Source organism: Rhinolophus ferrumequinum, chromosome 17 (assembly GCF_004115265.2).
Source record: "Rhinolophus ferrumequinum isolate MPI-CBG mRhiFer1 chromosome 17, mRhiFer1_v1.p, whole genome shotgun sequence".
In the NCBI taxonomy this organism is placed as follows: Eukaryota; Metazoa; Chordata; class Mammalia; order Chiroptera; family Rhinolophidae; genus Rhinolophus; species Rhinolophus ferrumequinum.
Genome location: NC_046300.1, coordinates 7,494,367 through 7,511,307, shown reverse-complemented (window position 1 = coordinate 7,511,307; position 16,941 = coordinate 7,494,367). Strand labels below are relative to the sequence as shown.

Genomic DNA, 16,941 nt, shown 5'->3' with positions numbered 1-16,941 from the left:
TCACCAGTGGGAGGCGGAGTGCGCGATATTTCTCACGATCCGCGGGTGCCTCGGTTCCACTGCGTACCCAGAGCGGCCTGGCGGGCGGGGGGCTCATCCGGGGGCTAAGAGGAAGATTGCTGCAAGTCACGGTTTTCTCTTTAAAAGAATGAAGTAAATTCAAACGGTTGACTTAGAAGGAGTTGAACAATATATTGCTAAGAAAAAAGGAGCAGTTGAGACTAAATTTTGAAAAGGATTCCTTGTTTGGAAAACAAAACACACAAGCAACAAGACCTGGGTCTTTTCTCATAGTTTGCAAAAACACATTCCCCGTTTCCTTCTGAGCCCTCACTGGCAGCATTCTTCAAGTTCAGGTTTCTGCTAAGGGTTGAAGGTGTGGGAGAGGGGAGAAATTCCCCTTTCCCTATTCTGATTCTTTGGGCTGGTGGAAAAATCAACAAGAGACAGATTGACAAGAGAAAATCAAGCTCAATTTTGTGTGCACAGGAAGGAACCTTACCTACATGAGAGGTTCAGAGATAGAAAGGGAAAATGGATGCATAAGGCATTCTGAGCTAGGGGTGAGTAATGCGCCTTGAAGCTTCAGATTGTCATTGCAGGGTGAGACATAGCTGTGATTAGTAGTTTGCCCTGCCATATAGATAGGTCAACAAAGGTTATCTCTGATAATCTCTTATTATGGGCAAGGCTCCTCATTCAAATTCCTCTAGATGGTTGGGGAGGAGTAAAAGTTTCTCTTGAGTCCACAGGGCCTCAGTTGACTTTAGCTCAAAATAATCCACGTACCACTGAGGCATATCTTGGGTGGCTCATTCTGAACCCACACAAAGGCAATTTGGGCTTTTTCTGTTATGCTCCTTGATATTCTTCCAGCCTTTGCTCACTGCCCAATTCCAGAGCTATTTCCACATTTAAAAAATTTGTTGCAGCAGTACCTCACTCTTGATACCAACATCTATATGTTTTCTATTGCTGCCATAACAAATTACCACACACTTAATGGCTTAGAACAACACATGTATTATCTCACAGTTCTGTAGGCCTGAAGTCCAATGTGGATCTCATTGGGCTAAAATCAAGGCATCAACAGGGCTGTGTTCCTTTCTGGAGGCTCTAAGGGAGAAGATGTCCTTGGTCATTCAAGTTGTTGGCAGAATTTAGATCCCCGTGGTTTGTAGGACTGGGTTTCCTGTTTTCTTCCTGGCTGCTACCTGAGGTCATATCACCGGCTTCTAGAGGCCACCTGAATTCCTTGGCTCTTTCCACCATCTTCAAAGTTAGCAGCAGAGGATCAAGTACTTTGAATCTGTGCTCCTTTTCTGCTTTGAAGGGCTCATGTGATTATTTTAGGCCTACCAAAATAATCCAGAATAATCTCCCTATTTTAAATTCTTTAACCTTAATTCCACCTGCAAAGTTCTTTTTGCCATGTACTGTAACATACCCACAGATTCCACACCTTCCCTAGGAGGCATCAACTCCTGCCCCTCCCCAGCCTGCTCCCTCCTGCTTTCCAGAGCTTCTTCTTTCCCCTGAAATCCCTACCACTGTATAGTTCCTAGAACAGGTCAAGGTCTCTTCCCCCACCAGGCCCTAGTCCTTCTGACTGGAACACTCTCCCTTTCCTCTCGTCACCCCATTCATCCTTCAGGTCCCAGCAATCAGCCCACACCTGCCCCACCCTGACTGGGCCAGCATACCTCTCTGCAGAGTAATTGCCTTCTTGAGTCTGTTTCACCACCATCACGACCACACTCCCCTATTTGTGAGTGGGTGAGGGAGGAGCCAGTAGTGTTCTGCACACCAGAAGATCCTAGCATCCACAATAGGGCTAGCAAACAGTAGGTGCTCATTAAACCTTGTATGGAAGTGGGCCTAATACGAGGCTGATGAAGTTCAACCTTGAACGCCCTTTACTTCCTGGCTTTGGGAGGGGCCCCAGTAATGTCCATAGGATCAAGTATTTTTGGAAAACTTGCAAAATTAAGATAACCTAACTGCATCCAGTTAGGACTTGTGTCCTTTTCCCACTCGGATTCTCCTCTATCCCACTTCCCTATATGTGGGGACATTGGAGAGGCTGTGACATTTTTGGGTTCCAGCCAAGCGGAAGGTGAGTTGGAGATTGTCCCAGACTGGGTTCTCTGGGGAGCAGACTCCAAGAGGGAGATCCGGGTGTTTACCAGGGAGCCCTTTAAGATGGGCCGGCCCGGTGGCTCAGGTGGTTGGAGCTCCGTGCTCCTAATGCCGAAGGCTGCCAGTTCGATTCCCACATGGGCCAGTGGGCTCTCAACCACAAGGTTTCTCGCAGTTGGACTCCTCGACTCCCTCAAGGGATGGTGGGCTCTGCCCGCTGCAACTAACAATGGCAACTGGACCTGGAGCTGAGCTGCGCCCTCCACCACTAAGATTGAAAGGACAACTCAACTTGAAAAAAGTCTTGGAAGTACACACTGTTCCCCAATAAAGTCCTGTTCCCCTTCCCCCCCAAAATCTTAAAAACAACAAAAAGATTGGCATCTGAGGGAGGGAGAAAACCAGTTGGGATGGGGCTCTCCGCAGCTCAGGCGGACCTATCCTCTGGCTGCCTCATCAGGCGCTGGGAGAAGCAGGCTTTCCTTGAAGGGGGACATGGCAGCACATTTCTCATGTTGTACAGGGACGCACTTGGTCTGTGTTCAGAGGGAAATATTTCTGTGGTTTGCTCTACTCCTGTGCATGGTTAACTCATTGTTTTTGTCCTGGTGTAGGAATGGCTTCCAGGGACCTCCTGCTGCGTCAGCACTCCTGATCAGGACAGAAGTGCAAGATCCTACTGCATTTAGAACCTGCCCCACAGTGTCCAGTGCCGGAAAAACTGGGGGCCAGAGAGGGAAAACAAGGTTTGAAATGTATGGATTCAGAAGCCCATCTGTGGAAAATTCTTCCAAATCAGTCAGCATGTATATGAAAGAAAGTTGGTGATGATTTCTCAAAATTGAAAACAATCCAGGCCATTTATGTGACACCATCAATAACAAATTGAGAGAAATAGAGAAACAAATTTTCTAAACTATTAATAACTAAAACACAAATCACAATCAACCATGTTAGAAAGAAGACCGAATTATCTTTTCTGTTTTCTGTATGGAAAATATTTAATTACAAAATCCTTACCCTACATAGAGGCCATCAGAGTGAGCAGTCAGAATGTGGGGGAAAAAGTATTACAGAAATGTATCAAGAAGTCACCACAAATGTTATTGTTCTGGAGTTGGCATTGTAGTATGTCAACTTTATAACATTGGTAACTTCTCATTTCTCATTATTTTAATTCACTTGTTTCTATTTTTGAATTCATAATGTTCTATGGTTTTTATAAAACAGAGACTCTAGAAATGCATAGGCCTCAGTATCCACTCAACCTGGACTGCCTATGGCAGAAGGGAAGAGGGTGAGGACCCTTTGGGGAAGTTCAGCCTGCATGCCACTTCTGGAGACCTTGAAGGAAGGACCACTCGGGCACCAGAGCACGTTAGAGACACCATAAGGGTGAAGGCAGCCCGGGCTTACCCTCCAGCCCCCACCGCAGCGCAGGCCCTGAAGCCTAATCTGACTCAGCCAGGTTATCACTACTGGGCAGCACTCCCTGGAAGTCTGACCTGATGGTCAAGTTTTCTGCCACCACACTGGGGGCCCCTGAGGCGCCCCAGAAGAGCCGTTATATTTGTGGGTGGGACCTTAGGGAGGAGAGGCTAGTTGGTGGGGGCAATGGAGCCGTGTGAGCCAGCTTGAGCCCCAACTGCCCACTTATCCTGGGCGCTGAGGCCTCAACAGGTCTGCTGGCTCTCAAAGTAGAAAGGGGTTCAGGGTCCAGGCTGGCCTGGGAGAACAGGCACACAGGCCACCCCCACCCCGCTGGCCACCAAGCAGAGAGAGGCACGTGTTGGGTCACCCACTGGGGGTGGGAGTCCCCTTTATTTGCATTGGCTGCTGAGTGGCTAGATGCTGCAGGTGGCCCTCGATTTGGACAAGGAGGGCGTCCAGCATGTGCAGGACCCCGATGAGTAGGGTTCGGTCTGAGATCAGGGTGTGCCGTTTCCAGGATCCCGGGGGGCCAGTGGTTGCTTTCGGATGCTGAGGCTAGGACCAAGAGGCAGGAGTGACAGCGGAGGGACGGGACGGAAGTTGACAAGGGAGAAGAGCCTGGGAAGGGGGACTGAGGGCGATGAGGGATCTGCTGTGGACTACAGTGGCCATGGGGCCCATGGGGGCGGGATGAAGAATAGGGATATTAAAGGGAGACGGATGGGGGCAGGTACTGGCCGTGAGGAATGGCCAGGGGCTGGAGGGTGTGCTCGGATGTAGGGACCTTGGGGTGTGAGCCGTGGGCAGCAGGAGGCCCCCAGGACGTGGGTAGGAGGATGGGTGGGCCATGGGGTGGGCGGTGGGAGTCTGTGAGTTCACTGGGGATAAGGGGGCGTCGGGGGCGTGGGGGCCGGAGCAGTGCTGTGCTCACCTCGCTCTTAGCGGCCTGCAAGCGCCTCCTCTGCAGCAGCTTACGGCTGATCAGCAGCAGCATCAAGGTAGACATGAGTGTGACCCCAGCCAAAGGGTAGATGTGCTTTCCCCCCAGTCCCATCCAGTGGCCAGGACAGCCCAGGCTGGCCCTGCAACCCTCCAGGCTGTTTGGCTGGCACCCCCAGGGCTGTAGGTCCAGCCCCACCTGGTACCACAGTGGCCGTGACCAAGCATAGCTCGGGGAAGGCATCGCCAGGGGGAGCAGCAAAAGCAGGAAGGATGGCGTGCACAGCATGACTGCGCAAATGCCAGGTGGAACCTGGGTGCCTAGCAACAGGCAACACAACCCCTCCCCCAGAGGCAGCAGGTTCCAGCTGGGCCCAGGGCCTTTCAGGAGGTGCAGCCTGGCCAGAAAATGCAGTGGGGGTGGGAGTGGGGATACAGTTCCAGGCCTGGGAGGATGGCATGGCAGGCTTGGGGCCCAGGACTAAAAGAGCACCTCCTCCCACCCTCACCTCTGCACCTAACAGCTAACCCCTAAAATTCTAACCCCACTGCCCCTAATGCTGCTGTCTACCTCAGAGCTGCTCAGGCGTCCCCTACGCCCAGCCTACCCTACAGTCTGCATCACAGCAGAGTGAACGCTCAAACACGTGGGGCCCCTCACTCTCTGAATAAAGCCCGAAGGCTCATCCCGGGCAGTGAGGTCTGGCGCACTCTGGTCTTCCCTCCCGCCTACCCCGTGATGCCGCACCCACCTGAGTTCCATACACCAGGAGCACATCCTTGACTCCTAAAAAGGCACCTCTCATGCCTGGACCTTCAGCTCAAATGTTACCTGCTCCCTGAGCCTCCTTCCCACAACAGTCTTGGGCAATACAATCCGTCCTCTCTGTTTATTTTCTTCCAAGTATTGCAACTTCTTGTTTGAGGCCTGCCTTCTACTCCAGCACATAAGCTTCACTCAGCCAATATTTACCAAGCACTGCCATGTGCCAGGCACCATTCTTGATGCGGGACATGGGGTGACAGAGTAGACAAAAAGCCCCAACTTCCTGGGCTGAGGTTCTGGGGGTGGGGAGAGGACAGATGAGTGGTGAACACAGCGCAGGGCACATATACACTGAGACAGAAACAGCTGGGTAAGGGTGACTCAGTGACTTGGAGGATGGGGCAGCATCCATCCACTTGGCCAGCACTGTTGCAAGCATTTGGTGCCATTTCCTCATTGAATGCTCACTGAGCAACCCAGGAGGCAGGCACTCTTACCATTCTTGCTCTACTGATGAGGAGACACCAAAGCCCAGGAAGGTTCTAGCGTCCTCCATACCCCAATCACTCAGAGTATCAGATGGCCAGAAGGCCCGCTGCTGCCCTCTGGACCACATGCCCTGATGTTGGCATTTTGTGGCAGAACTCTGCACATGCTTTGTGGCTGACTGACTGGCAAAGCAGAGCTGATCTAATTACACAAAGAGGTGTTCTCCCAAGTCAGTCACGCGAATTCTTACTTCTAAATGCAGAGCAGCAGTACCTGTGAACAGCTGAGCGTCCTTAGCTGGCCGCTCAGGTGTTCATGCTACATTCTCCAGGGGCTGCCCCATGGCACCTGGCCTGCCCTGGCCCTTATCAGGTGTCCCTGAGAACAGATCGTTCTTGAAAAGCAGCTCTGATTCCAACTACTTCACCAAGAACAGGTGCTGAGGGCTGTGTTGGCTGGGGACAAACTTGAACCTGGGAGCTTCCTCCTCGGCCTGGTCCCAAGCCCTCCCTCCTACTCTAGACTCTCCCTGCCTGACCCTGCCCTCCCCAAGCCTTCTGTTCCCACCCCACCCCAACCCTGCTGACTTCTGATTCCAGTTGCCACTTGGGGCATAAGAAGGGTCAGGAGCCAGGGCTATAGACAGCCCGGCCCCCACCAAGCCACAGCAGAGCCTGGTATTGGCAAATGAGTCTTTATTCCTGAGGGTGAAAACACTCAGACTCCCCTGACCTGGCCGGGGTCCCTTCCCAGGCCTAGAGCACTGCGCTTGGAGTCTCAGGACCTCCATCCCTGAGTTGTGTCTGTGTGTGTATACTGAGGGGACTCCTGGGTGACATCGGGAGGCGGCGCAGAGTGGGTTCTCACGAGTGCCCCATCACACCCTCCAGAGGTGGGCAGTCTCAGGCAGTGAGGCAGCATGGTCAGAGTTTGGTAACCTGAGCAGGTGGACGAAGGGAGGCTCCCGTCAGTTACCAAAGGGCATATCAGCCTTCCCCCCTGGACAGCAACCCCTGCTCCAGGAGAACCTTCATCTAAAGGCAAGAGGGCATGCCTCTGGGGTCAGAGGCATCCAGGAAGGGTGGGGACTCCTGGAGCTGGGGTCAGGGTGGGGAACAGCAGTAGATAAACAAAAAGAGCTCAGTGGACCAGAGCTCATCTCACCAACACAGGGCTGACTTGGTTGGACCTGGCGTGTTGGAGGGCAAAGATGACAGCATCGTGGACAGAGGCAAAGAGACGCTGCTTAGTGATGGATGCATCGAAGAACTGCCCAGCCTCGAGCTGGGCGACCACAGGAGCTGTCGGCAAGGAGTAGGTCTCCCTTGACGCAGAGCACCACCAGGAGTCCCACTCCCACTCAGCAGCAGAATGCCCTGACTCACACACATCACCCCAACTTCCACCCCAGGCTCCAGCTCAACCCTCCCTCACTGTTGACTCTTGTCCTCTGCCTCCCAGGAAACCTGTGACCTCCAGTTTCAGAGAAAAACTTCTTCCTTGTGCTGCCTGGCAGAGCCCCACCCTCTTCCTGAAACACCCTTGCAGGCCCCTACCCCCACCCCTACGCACTGTGGCAGGCGGCCATGTACACCTCCACCTCGATCTCCTGGAAGTCACGGAAAATCTGCAGCAGAAAAGGGGGCCGGATTCAGACGGATGCTGAGGGCCTGGGGCGGGGGATCAGGCAGAGGGGGAGGGAGGGAGCTTAGAGGGGAAGCTCCGAGGGTTTGGGGAGCAGAAGGCTTAGGGGCCCTTAGAGCTAGTTATGGGGTCAGGGGAGAGGCTGGAGGGGCCTTGTCCTCCCCCAGCCCCTTACATTCTTCAGGCTCTTGAGGCACACAGTATCCACAAAGGAGAGGGCGCCCAGATCCAAGACGAGGCTGTGGAAGCCTGGCTGAGGCAGGCCCAGGGCCTTCAGTGTGAGCAGATCTGGGGCCTTGCCATCTTCTTGGCCATGGGCTGCTGTATCCTCTAGCTTACTCTCTGCGCTCGCCTGCTGGGGAACCAGACACACTGCAAGGGCCGCCCATGAGGGGACAAAGGCAGGGAACATGCAGGGACACACAGGGTCAGACGTGGAGCAAGCATATAAACATGCACACAGAGGGGGCATGTAGGGGACACATGAGGATGTGGACAAAGGGAGCCTCCTGGATGCAGACAGGAGGGGCACCCAGACACGTATATCCTGCTACGACCTCCGGGGCCAGGCTTAGTAGGGATACTTAAGAAGGGAGGGCGCCGGAAGACTGTGTCCCCATCTCAGTCAGCCTGGGTGGAGTGAGGTGGGGGCCAAGGGACAGACCAGAAGACACACGCACACACGTGCACACACAGGCACCTCAGCACCCTGCCTGGGTCTCTAATCGAGCTCGGCATTCCCTTTGATCGTTTCCCACCCCCTACCCCCATGAGCACACACTGTGGCGGCTTGTGGACTCCCAAATTCAAGGTCTTCATCGAGGCCTCAGATCACAGACAAGAAGCCACAGTAGAATTCTACGGCACATCACTAGAGATTCTTTTATCGAGTATCTGCTCTCTCATCCCAGGCCTCCTGCCATTGGCACAACCACCTTGAACCCACAGTGGCAGGTCCATGGCTTTCCCCACAGGAAATGTCTGGGCACCCCAATCTCTGCAGCTCGTGGCTGGCCCGTCTGTCAGCCTCACCTTGGCCTTGGAGCCCTCCACATTGTTGCTCTCAATGTCTCCGTCACTGGTGTTGACATTGGAAGCGGAAGTGCACTTGGAGGCAGCAGTCTAGGCCAGGGAAGAGGGGGACAGAAGAGAGTTGTCCCAGCTGCCATATAATAGCTGTGCCAGGCAGACCCGGTGTCTCCCCCCGGCTTTGGACAGTTCAGCAGGCCAAGAACCAAAGCTGGGGAGTGGGGCCAGGCTGAGGCTGTAGGGTTTTGACCAGCTTTCGGAACAGCCATAGATGGACGAGGACTGTGGTGGTTCACGCTGTCAGTGGCTCAGAAGGTGGGAGAAAAACAAAACCCGCCAAGAGCAGACTTGCCAAGGGAGTAAAGCAGACTTGCCTGGGGGCAGCAGGGAGAAAGGAGAAGGGGTAAAGAATGAGGATGAGAAGTCCGGAGCCCAGGAGGCTGGGAGGAAGGCTGGGCGGGGTCAGCAGCAGGATAGGGGCAGGAGTCACTAGCTCAAAGGGGCCCCTGCCTGTTTCTGGAGCTTCTCCTTCTGCATTCGCTTCAGCTTCAGCTCCTGTTTCCTGAGCAGCTTCTTCTTCTGTGAGATGAGGTGGTCAACATCCACACCGCACTGGAGGCAAACGTCAGGGAAGGAGATGTGGGCACTCGGGGGAGGCGAGGGACCCGCTGGCACTCGCCCTGGGGACCCCGGCCTCACCCTCTGCTTTAGCGCGTCACTGTAGAGCTCGGCATTGGCAAAGCACATGGTGGCTGAGGAGCGGAAGACCTTCACGCCTGGGACCTCTCTGGCCTGGGTGGGGGGGGGGCAGGGTAGGGGTGGCTGAACCCTCTCTCTCTGCTGGCTACACCTTGTTCTCCTGCCTTTCCTCCTGTGTGCCCCAGTACCTGCCACCCCAACCCTCTGCTCCCCCGCCAGCACGGCCGGCAGTGTCCTCCTGACTTCTCGTCCTGCTCCCACCCTCCGCCCAGGCCCTCAGCCGCCTGTCAGGCTTCCCCCATGCATCCTACACCTCTCCCTCCCCATCTCCCACTACCCACGCTAGGTTTCCTGGCTTTTAGCTCTCCCCTTGGGTCTCTGACCCAGCCCTGTGGTCTGCTTTCTGTGTGCTACATGCAGCCAGAGCCCCTCTTCAGCTGCCATCCCAACTACGTCTTCCCCAGCTCCCACCCCATTCAGGGCACAGGCCAGGTTTCTGCTCAGTGTTCAGGCCTGTGCAGTGTGCCACCCCTGTGCCTCCCTTTCCATCCATCTGAGCTGCTCCCCTCGTGACCTTCTGTCACTCTGTCTGATCATACTGTGCTCAGACTTCAAAGCTCCATGTCAGGGGAATGGGCTTCTGTATTCCAGAGTCCCCACCTCTGTTCCCAGTGCTTGGCAAGGAGGTCCACGGATGATAGAGATTTAGTGACTCCATCAGATCAAGAAACAGCCTCCCTGGCACCCCGTGCCCCAGGATTCTGCAACTCGGACATTCCTGACCCAGGGCTGCTAGGCAGGATGGGACTTGTACTGCTGGCTCCAAGAGAGCCTTGGCCTGGCCCCCAGGTCCATCTCTGTCCACTCTTCCCTTGTCCCTTCCTAGCCCCTCCTACTGAGTTAGGGTCCTAGACCCAAATTCCTCCCCTGAAAGTCCAAGGCCCAAAGTGCCCTTAACCCCTGCTGTCCTTATCAGGCGTGGAAGGGACTGACAAAAGCCCTTTCTGCTTCTGACAAAGGCCCTTTCTGCCTCTGTCCCACCACATCCACGCCTTCTTCCTGCTCGGCCCTGCCACTCACCTCTGAGAACTCTGCCACGTCTCTGTAAATATCTGTGTCTGGCACCTGCCCCAGGACAGAATAGTGGGGCCTGTGAAGGAGAGTTTGAACATGGTGGGGGGCGCTTGAGGAAAGGGGGCCATGAGGGGGTACTAGGAGCCTAGGGTAACCCCCGAGATGTGGGAAAGCTGGGGGGAGCCAGTGTGGACCTCATCCGTCACCAGCTGGAAGTGGGGGAACCAAGAGGCGTGACTCACAGCTGCATGCGGACCACCAGGAGCAGCAGGGAGAAGACCACTGCCACTGCCAGGCCCAGGTCCAGGTTCAGCAGGACGGTGGCCACAAAGGTCACCAGCCAGATGAGCTAAAAACAGAAAGGCAGCAGTCAACAGGGTCTGGAGGAGCCTCGAGCTAAAGGCCCCTGTTCCCCGGGCTCCGAGGCCTCTCACCAGATCCACACGATTTGCCTTCCAGAGGGAGCATATGTCGGTGAACTGCTTCAGCATGCCCTTCAGGTTCACAATAATGGTGGCTGCCAGGACTGCCTGCAGGGGTGGGGGGCCGTGTCACCTGGGCTGCTGAAAGGTGCCCAGATGCTCACAACCCTGACCCCCAGTGTGGGCCGGACTGACCCCAAGCACCTGGGCAGAATCCCAAACGACGCAACCACCACCTGCCCCCGAACCTGACAACTTGGATCGCACTCTGACCGGTTCTAACTCCTGACCCTTGGCTCCAAATCTCACCCCAAAGATCTCAACCTTGAAAAACAGGGCATGACTTTGTATCCCTGCCCCTACCTGGGACCCGACTGATCCGAGCCCTTGGCCTGACCAAGGCCCTTAACCCTGGTTGGGCAGGGATGGGAACTCACCTTGGGCAGGTCTTGGAAGAGTTCCCCAAGTTTGACGATGATAATGAGGATGAAGAGGGAGGAGACGGCTCCAGCCACCTGTAGGGTGGAGGGTGGGGAAGGAGGAAGGTGAGCGTGGGTGGGATCACCTGACACAGTCTGTGTGTACACAGGTGCGCTGCCCTGCCCACACCTGAGGCTCACCTGTGTGTTGCCCCCAGTGTTCTCCTGTACCAGGCTCCGAGACATGGAGCAGCTCACAGGGAAGCACTGGAAGATGCCCCCAATGAGGTTACTGAGACCGAGGGCCACCAGCTCCTGTTGGGGGAGCCCAGGTGTGAGGAGACGTCACCAGCAGTGCCTGGTCACTGTGCCACTGTGTCTAGGCCTACACATTACCACTCGGTAGCGTCCAGAGACTTGTCTGTGGTCCCAGGTGTCCTCCTCTCCCACCCTCAGACCCCCCACATGGCCCAGAACACCTGTTTGCTGCTGTCTCCCTGCATCCCGCCTGAAACTCTATCCCCCCAGGCCCTGGGGTCTCTTGTATGCCAGGTTGCCCCCTACATGTCCCACCTCCTGTCCCCCAGACCTGATTGCTGTCCACTCGGTAGCCATGCCTCAAGGCGAAGATCTTCCCCAGCGAGATGGCAATGGCAAAGCCAACCACAGCAATGGTGAAGGCATTTCCCACAAGCTTTGCGAACAGCTGGGGGCTGGGGGCCACTGGGGGTACCAGCCTGTGAGGGACATTGTGAGGCCAAAGGAAGCTGCTGGGCCTGGCCACCCTCCCACCTTCACCTCCAGAGGCCAGAGCTCACCCTGTAGGGATGTGGCCCACAACATCCACCCCGAATCGGTGCTTCAGGCCGACACCATACGAGATGCCTGTGGCCCCAATGAGCTGGGGAGAGAAGACAGGGTCAGAGGAGGGAGGCGCTGGCGACACTGGGGGAGGGGGTGGTCGGGAGGGATGGAGAAACCACTCTGGGGATGAAGAGGGACGGGAGACCCGAAGCAGAACCTTCAGAGGAGTAGGGGGAAATCGGCGACAGGGTGAGAAAGACACCACCGTTTGGGAAAAGAGGAGAGGCTGTCGGGGTGGGAAGATGCCAACATGGGGGCTTTCTGCTGTGGCCCCCCTCGGGAACTCTCACCAGTGCCCATTCCAATTAATCTTTAAATACCTGGGGGAGGCCCACAAGGATATAGCCTCACTTGCCCCTTTCCCCTGCTTGCCCCACCCCCCCCAGACTCCTAACCGTGAACAGTTCCCCGGGAAGCGGCAGGGGCAGGTGTCGCTGCAGCTTGTCATTCAACAGCTTCACCAGCACAAGGGCCACCCCTGCCACAACTGCGGTGACCACAGTGCCAATCACGCTCTGGGGCAGCTTCCAGCAGACCTCTACCACTGTCTGAGGGAAGGCGGGGGTCACAGCCAGCACTCAAGGTCATGGGGCAATCCCCCCCCACCCCCCCTCACTCACATAGATGAGGGACAATGGCCCAGAGGTGCTGCTCAAATGAAGGCCAAACACATACTTGAGTTGCGAGACGAAGACCTGCACAGACGCGGCTGTGGTGTAGCCACGGACCAGAGGCTCTGACAGATAGGTGACCACGAAGCCGAAGTGGACCAGGCCCAGCCCCACCTGTGGGGTGGCCAGGGGCAGTCAGGGGATTCTAGGGGTGGCTGGAGCAGAGCCCAGAGCAGGTGGGATCCGCGGGGGATGTGATGAGGAAGGCGGTGACAGTCAGACACTCAGGGGAACTGGCAGACAGGGGTGGGCATGGGGTTGGCCGTGGGGTGGGGTCACACATTCCTGTCTGCTTCGTACCTGGAAGAGGCCGACCAGGACACTGAGTGTGGAGGCCAGCTGTACCCGGGCAGCGTCTCTGGCAGCCTCATCGACTGTGGAGTTCGAGGCCTGCAGGAAGTCCTTGTCTGGTGCCAGGGATTCTGTCACACTGCCTACCATCACGGACATGACAGCAAAGGTGCCTGCAGGGACCCATCAGGGCATGTCTCAACGGGAGAGGACACGGCCCTACCCTGGAATCCTGGTCTTAAGAGAGAGGCCAGGAGACATCCAGTTCTAGACAAATGTCCTCAGACTACTCTGTGCCATACCGGCAGCGCTGAGCTCAAGGGCTCCTGAGGGGTGCGAGAAATGTTGGCATCATCTGCCTCGCCCACTGTATCCATTGGCTCAGGACCTCTCCTCTTGTGAAAGGTGGAAGGGGGCACAGCCTGTTTCAGGCTCTCAGGCCTATGCCAAGTATGGGCCCCTCAAGTTGCTTCACCCACCGCATCCTCCTGGAGCCAGAGCCTCCAGGTAATCTGAACCTGCAGCCCCTCGCTCAGAGGCCTAGTCCTGCCTGGGAATGACCCTTGGGCCAGTCTGCCAGGGGCCCAGCACCAATGCTGCCTTCTTCCCTAAGTTCCCTTGCCCTGCTCAGCCCTCCCTCACCCTGTCCTCCATGGGGGATACGGGCATTCTCCTGCAAGACTGGGCCTGGCTCCACTCACCCACGGAGATGTGTCGGGAAGTGCCAAACAGGAAGTAGATAAAGACAGGGTAGAAGGAGCTGTAGAGGCCAAACACGGGGGGCAGTCCAGCCAGGAGGGCGTAGGCCAGGCCTGGAGGTGGAATGGTAGCAATGGAGACTTGGAGGCCAGGCCTTGAAAGCATGAGGGAATCCCAGCACTAGGGAATCCCATAGTTCCAGGGGCAGGGGGCATGGCTGCAGGGATTTGGGGGGGGGGGGGGGGGGGGGGGGGTTTCAAGCCCAGGACCTTGAAGGGTCCCAAAAGCTGAGGGTACAGCCTCTGGATCAGAGCTGGCTCACCCTGCGGTAGCTGCATAATTGCCACACTCAGGCCAGACAACAGGTCACCCAGGAGCCACTCACGCACAGGATACCGGGGTAGCCAGACCAAAATCGGGAGGTGCTGGAGCAGAAGGGCTCGGGCCCGAGCATGGGAACACCTAGGGATACAAGGGCAGGTATGAAGGACGTGGGCTACCTAAGTCCTGCCAGTGTCCCCTTCTCCCTCACCCGCTCAGCCTTACTGCAACCAGGTTCGCCACTGGCGGGTCCCAGTTGCTGCGCCCCAGCGCCCCAGCTCCTCCAGCTGTTCCTGGTTCAACACTGGCCGCTCCACGTGGTAGTCGCGCCTCCTCAGCTCCATTGTCTCTGTCGTGGCCAGCAGTACCTGTGTGTCCCTCGGTCTGTGGTGGCAAGACCAGAGACACAGTGAGGGCACCCCTGGCCCAACCTCTCCCACATCTCCACCTTAGGCCAGAGTCACTGTGGGGACAGAGCTCCAGAGAGCAGTTTCCAGACTCTTGGCCTCACGTGGAAAGGTGCTGGCTCAGGTAGTAGACGGCCATCAGCTGTTACTGGTTAGCCATCAGCCACTAATATAACTGCCATGGCTACGCTAGAGGGTTGGCTGGTTGGTTGGTTGGGAGCGGAGAAGCGCGGATTTCAGCTAGCAAGTGGGGGTGGGTTGTTTGGCAGAGAAGCGGATGGTGGATTGCAGATCATGTGGATCGTACTTCCTGTGTCTTTCCCGGCCACTAATGAGACTGCGGTGCCCCCTCAGGAAGACCCCTCGTTGGGGTACTGGCGGATGTTTGCTTTTGTGTCTCGACCAGCCAGCCGCCAGCGAGAATATAGTGGTATGACTCCCCTATTATGGCTCCGTGGGTGTTCCTTTTTGACCTCACTATAGCCTGCATTTCTTGTGCGGGGAGCAGGAGCTGAGACCCTGCATGACAGTCACCCACCTGACTTCTCTAGGCCCCAAGATCTAGGTAGGTCCAGCTCCCAGCTGGCCTCTCAGGCCCCACACCCATACTCAGGCAGAGACAGTATCTGAACTTTGGCTGGTGGAAGCTTCTTGCTAGGTTAAAGTCCCCCACAAAGAGACAGCAGGATGAGCACAGACCACACCTCCAGCCCAGGTGTGGCTGCTTAGCCCCCAGTGTTCTACAGGTTCCGGTCCCAGGCTGACTGCCAGTCTCCCCCCATTTCCCCCAGCCCTCTGCTCTTCCCCAGCCAATCGCTGTCCAGTCTGAGTCCTTATCCAGCTGCTCCATGAGCCCTAGTGCTGGCTGTCTGAGAACACACAAAAGGACGGGATCCAGCAAACCAGGGGTACAATTCTTCAGGCACACCCCTCTTCAGATGAGCCCCTCTCCTCTAAGATTACCCCTGAGCCTCCAGCCCCAGGGTCCAGGTTGTAGACAAGCCCAGTCTAATCTGGGAAAGCCAGGGGATGGCTCTCATCTGGAGAGAAAGGGGTCTCACCTGGAGGGAGAGGCTTCCACCTGGAAAGAGCAGCTCCCACCTGAAGAGGGAGATCTCACCAGGGAATAGGAGATCTCAGGGCAATCTCACCTGGGCGGAAGCTCTCGCCTGACAGGAAAGTTTTCACCAGCCAGGTAAGTTTTGTCCTGGGGAGAATCTCTGATCTGCCCAGAGGCTCCCACCTGAAGATGGGGGATGATCTCCCTTGGGAATAGGAGATCTGTGGGGAGGGAGTTTTTACTTGGGGAAGCTCTCACCTGGGGGAAAGCTGTTCTGGAAGTAGATCTCACCTGGGAAGAGGAGCTCTTAGAGGGGGCGCTATTACCTGGCGGGAAGCTTTCACCATCTGGGAAAGTTTTCACCTGCCAGTGAAGTTCTCATCTGGAGCATACTCTCACCTAAGGGAACCAACCTCTGACCTGCGGGAGGCTCCCACCTAGCATGGGAGAAAGCTCTCACCTGGGAATAGATCTCACAGGGACATCTTACCTGGAGAAAAGTCTCCCCTGCTGAGAAAGCTTTCAACTGTCAGAAAAGTTCTGATCTGTAGGCAGGTCTGACCCACGGGGAGGACCCCACCCAAGGAGCAGGAACTCACCTGGGAAGGGCCTCTAACCTGGGTGTCCCGATTGGAAGAGGAAGTGGAGTGGGTACCAGAAAAATCCTCAGAGACTTGACATCGCTGTCTCACAGAGATCTTTGAGGCCCTCGCCCCTCCTCCTTGAGTCAGTCAGGTTTTCTAAAGGGACTTCCCCCCCGCCCCCGCCCAGGACCCGTGCTTGGAGGGCGGGACCTAGGTCCTTGGCTCCTCCCTCTGGTACAGCACATGGTCAGAACCCGAGCGCTCCTTCTCGGATCAGTAGTACGGCTGGGTGACTCAGACCACCGTCATGAACTCTCGCCACCAAGGCGCCCCACCCGCGCACCTCCTGGGCGGGGGCTCCTCCGCTCGTAACCGCGTCCCTGCGGCCCACCGCTGGCCCTCAGGCGGCTCTCGAGCGGCTTTCCGCACAGAACTCAGGGGCTGGGACGGAGCCGGCCCCCGCCCCATCCCTCGCTGCAGTTGGGCAGCCTCCAGCCGAAAATTGGCAAAGAGGTAAACCGAGACGTTGCAACCGGGAAATGGCTGCTCCTGACTTGGCGGTACCCCTTCCGAAGTAACTCAGGCCGCGCGCCTGACCGGGGGCCATGGGGCGGCCCGCGCCTCGCGGACACCGGGACCCGGGGCTGCGCCCTGCACTCACCCTGACGTTTCTGACAGCCCCATGGCCGGCCCGTTGCCAGGTGCCCGCAGTTCTAACAGCTCAGGCTTGAGGCCGCTACCTGCCGAAAGGCGGGTCTGGGACAGGGGCCAGGTCTGCGGCAGGCACCCAACGACCAATTCCCAGGCAGGACGGGGAAGGCTTGGGCCAATCAGAGTGTTTGGGCGGGGCCTAAGTGACGTTTTGTGGGCGGGGAGAACCCCGTGGAAAAAAATTTAACCCCTTCTTCCCCTTCGACCTCGCTCCTGCCGCCCAAGGTGGCTCGCCCAGCAATCCTGCCTGAACCTGGTGGAACTGCAGAACTGGGACGCGTG

General features: G+C 56.7%; 2 protein-coding genes across 7 annotated transcripts; both read right to left on the bottom strand.

Moving 5' to 3' along the window:
• Nucleotides 1-2,483: 2,483 nt before the first annotated feature.
• Nucleotides 2,484-6,306, bottom strand: TMEM89 (transmembrane protein 89). The gene is made up of 2 exons (XM_033133161.1): nt 4,502-6,306; nt 2,484-4,125 (listed from the first exon to the last, which is right to left on the bottom strand). Exons 1-2 carry the CDS (start codon nt 4,796-4,798, stop codon nt 3,934-3,936), a joined length of 489 nt encoding a protein of 162 aa, XP_032989052.1. The 5' UTR covers nt 4,799-6,306; the 3' UTR covers nt 2,484-3,933.
• Nucleotides 6,307-6,357: 51 nt separating this feature from the next.
• On the bottom strand, nt 6,358-16,741 carry SLC26A6 (solute carrier family 26 member 6). 6 transcript variants are annotated; one of them, XM_033133154.1, is made up of 21 exons: nt 16,610-16,741; nt 14,123-14,281; nt 13,899-14,038; nt 13,579-13,689; nt 12,887-13,050; nt 12,536-12,700; nt 12,311-12,463; nt 11,870-11,952; nt 11,641-11,788; nt 11,253-11,366; nt 11,070-11,147; nt 10,645-10,740; nt 10,453-10,559; nt 10,217-10,286; nt 9,137-9,229; nt 8,948-9,049; nt 8,441-8,530; nt 7,584-7,763; nt 7,337-7,391; nt 6,929-7,065; nt 6,358-6,702 (listed from the first exon to the last, which is right to left on the bottom strand). In XM_033133154.1, the coding sequence occupies exons 1-21, from the start codon at nt 16,630-16,632 to the stop codon at nt 6,688-6,690; spliced, it is 2,283 nt and encodes a 760-aa protein (XP_032989045.1). In that variant the 5' UTR covers nt 16,633-16,741; the 3' UTR covers nt 6,358-6,687. The 6 variants fall into 6 exon arrangements, with proteins under 6 accessions (XP_032989045.1, XP_032989042.1, XP_032989048.1 ...); XM_033133151.1 differs by lacking the exon at nt 16,610-16,741 and adding an exon at nt 16,292-16,589; XM_033133157.1 differs by lacking the exon at nt 16,610-16,741 and adding an exon at nt 15,964-16,243.
• Nucleotides 16,742-16,941: the final 200 nt, after the last annotated feature.